Source organism: Natrix helvetica, assembly GCF_964273705.1.
Source record: "Natrix helvetica genome assembly, chromosome: 5".
Lineage (NCBI taxonomy): Eukaryota > Metazoa > Chordata > Lepidosauria > Squamata > Natricidae > Natrix > Natrix helvetica.
Genome location: NC_138551.1, coordinates 40541009 through 40550372, shown reverse-complemented (window position 1 = coordinate 40550372; position 9364 = coordinate 40541009). Strand labels below are relative to the sequence as shown.

The following is a 9364-nucleotide window of genomic DNA, read 5'->3' as shown; positions in this document are numbered from 1 at the left end:
TCTTTCTCCATAACTTTTTAGAAATAGCACCTTCCTCAGTTAATGCCACTAAACTGGACACTAAATGCCCCTCTGCTTTTTTTCATCAGTCAACTATTAAACAGTAAATAGGGGATGTTACAGAGAAAACAAAACGAATGGAAACCAGAACAATTGTGCCTTTGAAAAACAAATTCATTCTACTGTATAACAGTATTATTGCTCCACGGATTGGAAGGATATGTTTCTTCATTCTTAATCCATATTTATACAACATGCCTATAATGGGTTGTAAATGTAATGGCTCTGATTAATTGTAGCTGCCAGAAATTAAGTATTTTTTTGAAGTATCATCTACTTTGTATAAACATTAGCAGTTATAATTATACATCTGGTTTTCTCACAGCTTTGAAGCAAACAATAAGCACAAGGTCAAGAGGTGAAAAGGAAGAAAATTCTATTATTAAGATGCTAGTTAAATTAATGGAATGAGGATTGTTTGCTAAATGTTGACTATAATTAAGAACAAAAGGAATTATGTAGAATGTGGTAGGAAAAATAATTAGTTTGTACCTTAAACATGCCATTGATTAGATAAGTTATACTAAGCTTTCTTTATCAGTTTCAAAGGGAAGGAGACTTTTATTTATTTGAGCTGTGATTTTTGTGCTCATATTTAGCTTGTGTCTGAGCAACCAATCAGAGTCCTCAAACCAGCCATAAAGAATAGAAAAAAAAATATTGAATGCCGAGTCTTGAATGACACTTTCTAAGCAAATATGCTCTGTTTGGTTTTTTGGGCTAAAGGAGACACCAAACCTCAAGGTATTTAGATTGGGCGATTGGTATTCTTAAAAGTTTGCTATGCAATCATCTTCATCCTCCTACAGACTCACTTGTATTATACTTTTTTCTCTGCTATGCTTGCCCCTATTTCCACATGAATATCATATTTGATTTACAAAAACCGTAACAAATGATTGAGTTGTCCATATCTGTTGCTAACATTTAGAGCTCACTGAATTTCTGCAGCTCAAATACGGTAGCTCTACTTTCCTGGAATTCTTTAGAGCAAGACTTTAGAGGTAGTATAAACTCATGCAGGTATGAGACTGTTTGGACTAGTGATCAGTGGTGGGATATGACCGGTACGCTCCGGTACGGGAGTACCGGTGCCTGCTGGGAGCACGAGGTACCGTTCTGGTATGGTGCTCCGGAGGGGCCACTCGCCCGTCCGCTTTCCTTACCACTATTTGAGCTGATCAGAGTATTTGTGCTCGTTCACGGAGCATTCAGCGCCTGCACGATGCTCCGCCAAGCAGCTGGAGCATCGCAGGCAGTGGGTACGCATGCACGTGCTGTGTGTGTGCTGCACACGTGCACGTGGTGGGCGCCCAGCCCCATTGCAGTGTACGTACCGGTTGCAACAGGATCCAGAACCCACCACTGCTAGAGATGTAGAAGAGTCTCAGCAGGAAGGAATAGATACATTTCTCTAGCACAAAAAGGGAAGCCAGTAGCCTAATTTTAAAAGCTGGATACTGGCAAGAATTCAATTAACAGCCTTTGAAGAAAAGAACCAGAAGAAGAAGCTGAAACAATGAAATGTTAAGTATTACAATAGGCACCAGACACTACATGGTTTGCTGCGTCTGTTGAAGGGCAGCACCACTACTATATAAATGCAACACAGAACAGCTCAGTGCACATATTCTGGAGAAGTTTCTTGATGGGCTCCAGCATGAGGCTGAAAGAATAAACTTTTGGTCCTAGTGACTGATTCAGATTGGATCCTGAAACAAATTTCATTTGCCACTCCGGACAGTTTCTGTAAATAGAATGACAACTTTCCTCTTATTCTTAATCTTAGAGGGCAAAAGACGAAAGGAATGGATTCACCTCTGGCTCCACTTACAGAAGCTCTGGCCAACACAGTAATAATCATGAATACAGCCTTAAGAGTCTAAAACTATATCCATACTTATTTTGACAAATCAGAGGAAGATTGCTATAATGGTTTGCTTAAACTAAAACAATGATCTGCAATTTTACCTGTCTTGCCAAGAATGGACAAGCAGAAGACTGAAGGAATAGACACCAGCCGAAACCTAATCCTTGTGACTGAACCTCTCAGTTGTAGCCAAAATAGTTCTCTGAAAGCAAATATCAAGCTCTCCAGAGAAGAATGGTCCTAAAAATGAAAGAGCAAAGGCTCCTCAAATGTTAAACGACAATGGAAATGTCAAATGGTCATCATGTGAAGTCATGACATTACTGCTAAGAAAATGGTGGAAAAGGTATGATGGAATTATACCTTGTGAAAAAGCATTAGTCCAATTTTGTTTTTACACAGCCATTCCCTTGTATGTCGGTAAGCCAAGAGTCAAATATCACAGTGATAGTGCTCATTTCTCTTGTTCATGCTGTAAGCATCCATTGTATGTAGAGAAATAGAAGCAAAGAGATACATCAAGTGGTTTAAATTCAAAATGGCATCACACAAAACAAGTTTATCTGATAATCATGTTGCAATGTGATAACAAATTGCCTTCTCCTTTATTTGTAAAAAAAAATTAACTAACTAAAGGGGATGGTGCATTGCATTTTTTCTTTTCTTCCTAAAATGTCCTCAGCTTTTGACCAGCTTCTGGAGGTCACTCTAAAATTGAAATCAATGATCACATTTTTTAAAAAAACTGAACACTGAGTTAATTCAAAAGTAGTTAGAAATTTGAACATGCTTTGTATGGTTGTTTCATGATAAATAAAAAGATATGATTTGCAGTCTGTTAAGATTTATTGCACAAAAAAGACCAACAGCTCAGGCAAAAGAGTTCAAATTCAAAAAATTATCTGCATCATCTTAACCTTTTAAAAAACATGCTGAGAAATCTTGAAGAATAACAAATGAGATGGATAGACCTTTTAGCAATCAATAATGTTCCCATTGGCAACTTCTAAAGCAACATTAATGAACTGATATAAGCAAAAAGGGCTTTCCTTTGAGGAGGCTAGGGGGAGGAATAAGAGAAGAAAGATCATACAATATTCATAAGATGCAATAAAATATAGTTTTATTATGAAATATGAAAACATATTTCATTATTTAGCAATGAACAAAAGCACCTAAACTTTAGAGATATTCTGTTTATAGCCACTATTTTTATAAACTGTACAGTAGGGGGCACTTGCAGACAGTTTAAAATATTTGTTGTGAGATAACCATCATTACAAACTGAAAGGTTTATTGGCACCTTTGGTTGTCTAGGAAATATTGACTGGTATATCATCAAGGCTTCAAGTAGATGGTCAGAATATTAATGCTCTTGCATATCAGTAAAAGTTATCTATAATTAGTAATATATAAATTAGTCCACATAACAAAGACTGAGCAAAAAGCTCTCAAGCAAGCAAATATGTTTGAAAAAGCATGTTTAAACTCAATTGAAAGTTACTTCGCCTATTCAGGGTAGCTTTTTAAAAAATATATGCAACTTAAGTGTATATAAGTAATATATAGTACACATACGCTTGAATGTGACTTTTGAATTTGGCTTTTTATGTAAAGCTCACTGCTCCTAGATGTCAAATAACTAGATACAACTATACGTCTTGACATTTAAGCAGCTCCTGTGTCCTACAGTGCAAAGAATTTGTCCTAGGAGATGGTATTTCATTAGAACTAGATAAGAAACTAGAAAAAACTAATTTAGTTCCCATGTGCATCAGCATGTCTTACAGATGTTTTCTATCAAGTTGGGTAGTCTGAGTAGTAAAAAAAAATAATTAGGCTGGAGTTTAAACTGTGTGAAATGATCACTGTATGAAACTAGGTCAGGAATCACAGATAAATATTTTAAGGGAAGCATATGTTCAGTTCTAAATAATCTTTTAAAAATGAAAGTGAGTAGCATGAAAGCCTATTCAATTTTTCACTAAAAGATGCAGGTCCAAGGCTCACGGACCCTGCTTCTGCTAATCTCTCTTAGCACAAAATTTGATATTGCACATTAAGTTTGGCAGAAACCAGATCTGCGGGCCTGGAGTTACACAACCCAGTGAAAAATAGAATAGTCAGACAACCAAATCTGTAACCACATCAAACTATATAGCCAGAATTTTTGAATTGTGTAACTTGACTTTTTTAGTTTAAAAGAGTAAAAGAGTATAGTGAACTACTGGAACAGTGGTCATATGAGCTTTGTACATTTTAGTACAAAGTTCATTTAAATATTATTATTTGGACCTAAACTGAACTGTGATCAAGAAATATAAGAAAAATGAACTGCTAAATTATGTAATTTTGGTTTTTCTTTGGTCAGGCTTCACATATACAACTTATCATTGGAGTAGAAGTTGAGCCCAGAATTATGGCTGTATGTTGGGGGGGGGAGGGGGTTATTAAGCCCAAATTTATGACCTTTTTTGCAGTGGTTTTTAAGCAAATCACTATAATCCATTATATCCATTGGCAGAAACCACCAGAAGCCAGCAAAAATGATGAGCTATAAATGCATGCTGATTGCTAAGTGCTCCAAATGTGATAATTGTAAGGTGGGTGCAGACATTAGAACTTCAAAATTGGATTGCAATTACTAAGGGGTGGGGGACACATAACTTTGAAGTCGCTAAGCAACCAGTCATTAAGCAAGGACTATGCAGACGCCCTTTAAAACCAACTTTAAAATTTATTTTGCTTTTTCGTGCCTTCAAATCAGTCTTGACTCCTGGCAATTACCTGAACAGATGGCTGGCCTGGCATAATTTCAACGCCTATCTCCTGGCATTTATATTTTACTGGTTTTTAAGGGTATTATTCTATAGTCTTAATTTTATTGGGTATTGCGATCTTAATGTCTGTTTATTTTAATTATTTATTAGCAATACAGTCCTGCACATCTTTTATCCTCCTCTTATCCATCCATCCATTTTATATTTGTATATATATATTCCCCATGTAGTAATTTTAATTGTTTTAACTTTGTTCTTTGACATGGACTGTACACCGCCCCGAGTCCCTTTCGGGAGAGGGGGCGGTCTATAAGCGCTAATAAATTGAAATTGAATTGAATTGAATTAGATCCTTTGATCCCTGTTTCTAGGTCCAATTTCTGTACATTGAGATAGGGTTATAATAATCTAAGCACAAATCTGGATGATTTTCAGTGATTTTTATCTCTATTTGTTCTCTCAATTTTAAAAATTATTGTATGCAAGAGAAGAGAAACAGGACTCACTCCAGAGTTTGTGGTGGCAGGGTTTCGATAGAAAATATCCACGATCAACTTTAGCCTGCCTGGGCAGAATGCTGGCAACAAGAGAATATTTTAAGCTGCACTATGAATGGAATGGGGATGGGGATGGGGATAGAAGAGAAGAGAATTCTTTATTGGCCAAGTGTGATTGGACACACAGGGAATTTGTCTTTGGTGCATATGCTCTCACTGTACATAAAAAGACAAAATACGTTCGTTCGTCAAGAATCATAAGGTACAACACTTAATGATAATCATAGGGTACAAATAAGCAATCAGATCATACTAGGAAACAATCAATATAAATCGTAAGGATACAAGCAACAAAGTTGAGGGTTAAATAACAAGGGTTAAATGAGGCAAGGAGACGCTGAAGGTACACTTTAAATCTGCAACTGGCCGAATAATGCTGGTTGTGCGAATGCAGCCATTCACTGCTGCTAAGCTTTCGTGACACTCAAAAAAAAAAGAAAGCACCACCAAGCAGCAGCAACCTGGCTTGTTTATTTGGAAGGAACGGCCAAGATCTTGACGGCCAACACCGACGGGACTTCTTCACACCTTTCTCCTCCTACGGTCCTTCCGTCGGAATCCCAGAACTTGATGAACACCACAGAGGTCGCCTCCTCCCGCACTCCTAGAGAAGCCGGAAGCAGATTCTTTCTGGAGCCGGATGTAGGTGAGATCTACGGAACGAAAGTAACGATGAAGCCGGCGGTGGACGAGATGTTTCCCGAGGGTGCGGGGCCTTATGTAGACCTCGACGAGGTGAGGCGGCAGCAGCAGTAGGAAAACAGCGTTCCCGGGCAGGGCTGTTTGGTTTCCGGTCTTCGGAAATGGGGTTGCGCGACGCCCTTGAGTGGAAGTGGGCGGCGCTGCTGTCCCTTTTGTGTGTTGTCAGTAAATGAAGGCAGAGGTCTGTATTGCTAGGAAGCCCCGTTTCCATCTTCCACTACTGGAGTCTGGTTGGACGAGGAAGGGTGGGCAGATTGGATGCTTCACAAGAGTGAAGTTTTAAAGAGCTGGTTGAGCGAGAGATATCTCCAATATTTAAGGGGCTGCCACAGAGGGGGGAGGTGGTCTCAAGCTGTTTTCCAAAGCGCCTGAAGGCCAGACAGGGAACCATGGATGGAAACTGAACAAGGAGAGATTCAGCCTGGAAATAAGAGAAATGTTCTGACAGCCAGAGCAATCAGCCAATGGAGCAGCTGGCGGTCAGAAGATGTGAGAGCTTCATCACTGGAGGCTTTCAACAAGAGGCTGGACTGTATCTGTCAGAAATGGCATAGGATCTTCTGCTTGGACGGAAGGGGGGAAGCGGGGGGTTGGACAAGATGACTTGCAAGGTCGCTTCCGACTCTGTTAAGCTGTTAAGGGTTTTCATCCTTTTTCAGGACACAAAGTATGTTTGTTTTTATGGTGGAAAGGGCAAGGTTATTTGGGGAGTCTTTTTTCATCTGTTTATGTTTATCTGTCATTCCACGGCCACCGTGCTTCTGCTTTTAGATGAGTGAGATTTTAGAGAGGAGAAAGAAATGTTGCACAAACATTATAATTATAATTTCCATTATAATGTTAGTCCTTGTATTTTCAATAATAATATTGAACAACTATTCAATGGTAAAAAGCAATTAAAGTTATCAGGGTGATTCCATCTAAATTGTGGTAGATTTAGGTGAGCAAGTAGAAAGTAGAAACTAGAGAACTGTAAAGTTTTTTTTAAAGCTAAATAATTATTACATGAATAAGTTGATACAGATGACAAACCAATTCTTTTTCAGGCTGGAGGAAGTACAGGTTTATTGATGGATCTAGCAGCTAATGAAAAGGCAGTACATGCAGACTTCTTTAATAGTAAGTGTTCAATTTTATTTTAAACCAGGCATGTTTATTTTAGTCATTGCTGATTGTTTTTTAAAACGTTATTTCTTAGTGGCTTTACTAGAAATATAGCTAAATACATATCAGAACAACATCATATCTGAGGGAATGTTAAGCTTGCAAGTTTACCAAGCAAATGATTCCCAATCACTAAGACCATTATGTTTTATTGATTAGGGATTATTGGATACCTAACCTTTTAAATATTTATCATCAAATGCATTGTCTATTAAGCAGAAAATCATCTGTTTCATAACAGCAGTATATACAGAATACATGTGTATCCTTCAAATGGTGCAATAGCTCAATAGCAATCAAGACCAAAAAAGTTCAATTCTGGTATTGTGCCACTGTTGAGAGACTGGAATAATCAGTGCCCAAATAGTAGCATGCTATACAGTAGAAGCGGAAGTGATTCCCAATAACATAGAAAAACAACAAACTTTTAGCATCAACATATAACTGAAATAAGGAAACCATTACATGCTGAATGAGTTAAGTGAACGGCTAGCTTATGCCAGACTACCATAGTATTCCATACTCAATATTCTTATTCTGTAAAATGTGCAACCTATCGCCTTTGATCTATGCGTCACAAAAGGATGTCCAACCCTGCTATAAAATAAGTAAAATTGGGGGGGGGGGGATGTCTTTTAAAATCAAACCTTTAGCATGTTAAAATAACTCATGGAGTTGCATTATATAATCTATGCTCGAGAATCCCAATTTTACCTTACATAATGACCTTCCCATTTTCAGCTGAATTTCTTATGAACTTATTGAATGTATTTCAAGACATTTTATTCCAAAATAAGGAATACATTTTGTATTGTTGCTCTACAATCTGGGTGGCAAAAATCTAGACAATAAATGCCTCCTTTTTTGGCATTTGGTGGTAAGTCTGCTTTTTGTAAATTAACCTATTCAGTTATGTATGTTTTTTTTTTAAATCAACAATGAAGTATTTACATCTGTGTGGTATTCATTTATTATCCTTTTAGATTTTGAAGATATGTTTGATGATGAAGATATCCAGTGAAATGTGTCTTCCAGCTATGTGGTGCTAAATATTGACATTTCTCGGAAAGACTATGTTCTAAACAAAAAGGAAATGTGAATGTAGTCGCTAAGACATGAAGGCATTGTGAAATGGCTAAAGATGGATAAAGAGGAGAATGATGAAGCTCATTTTCATTAGGATTTGTTTAGATGTATAATTGTGTAGACTTGCTATAATAAAATGTAAATAAATATTTAATTTTGAAAAAAAATGGCTTGCCTTTTCTATTAGATCATTCTAAAATTAGGATTAGAGAAGATAAATTGTAAGCATATTATCTTCCCACATAGAAGAAACTCTCATGTTCATAGCCCAAAACTCCATAATTCACTACATATGAATAAGCTGGAATGTGCTTTCATTCATTTGATGTCATTTCATGTATGGCTACATAAGGAAGTGCTGATTTGTTTTTAAATTTATATGCTGCCCGTCTCTCTGAGGTGACTGCATAGCTTGCAAAAACATAAAAGCAAAAATACAAAACATTGAATATTAATGCCACAAATAATTATGATCCCCTCCCCGTATCATTTTACTCAAACATATCACAGAATAAGTCTGAGAGCAATGTTCATACAATACCCTTCCCCATAAGCTCAAAATGATTTTAGAAATCTAAGTACGGCTCTGGTTCTGGTTATTTCACTATGTGTACTTTCTTTTTCACAATGAGGTAGAATTGGTTTGTCATTTCTTCCTGGGTGATTCAATTTTCCAATTTTTTCCTAGACTGTCCTGATAGTCTTCCATCTGAGTACTAATCCAGTCCATTCCTGTTTAGCTTTTTAAATCAACCAAGGCAAGCTAGGAAATGCCACCTAGTTGAGCACAATCTGGAATATTGGTCTGTGCTTTATTCTACAGTACAGTGGATAATTCAGCACTTATAATGTTATTTTACTTCCTTTTAAAATTGAGTAAAATATGGAACCAATTCATAATGGGGGAAAAACAATAGTGGACCTTTTAGTAGAATTATTGAGACCAACTTATTTTTCATTTTTAAAATTCCTTTTTATTAATACGTATCTTTTAAACTTCTGATTTTAAAACATTTTAAAAATAAACATATAAAATATGACGTTCTTTTAAATTTACAGTTATTTATTCAACCCACTCCTGTTAAGCTACAGTCTATATTTTTATCCTTTTATTTTTAGCCGTTTTCCTAAGTATATTTGAATAT

The 9364-nt window shown here is 36.7% G+C and overlaps 1 protein-coding gene across 1 annotated transcript; it reads left to right on the top strand.

Annotated features, from left to right (window-relative positions):
* Positions 1–5846: 5846 nt before the first annotated feature.
* On the top strand, positions 5847–8386 carry COPS9 (COP9 signalosome subunit 9). Its single transcript, XM_081955725.1, has 3 exons — positions 5847–6002; positions 7016–7088; positions 8117–8386. Exons 1-3 carry the CDS (start codon positions 5940–5942, stop codon positions 8152–8154), a joined length of 174 nt encoding a protein of 57 aa, XP_081811851.1. The 5' UTR covers positions 5847–5939; the 3' UTR covers positions 8155–8386.
* Positions 8387–9364: the final 978 nt, after the last annotated feature.

Excerpts from the sequence above, each read along its gene's own strand:
- COPS9 (XM_081955725.1), top strand. The coding sequence starts at position 5,940 with ATGAAGCCGGCGGTGGACGAGATGTTTCCCGAGGGTGCGGGGCCTTAT. Across the intron at positions 6,003-7,015 it reads CTTATGTAGACCTCGACGAG|GCTGGAGGAAGTACAGGTTT; the intron begins GTGAGGCGGCAG and ends ATTCTTTTTCAG. Across the intron at positions 7,089-8,116 it reads ACATGCAGACTTCTTTAATA|ATTTTGAAGATATGTTTGAT; the intron begins GTAAGTGTTCAA and ends TTATCCTTTTAG.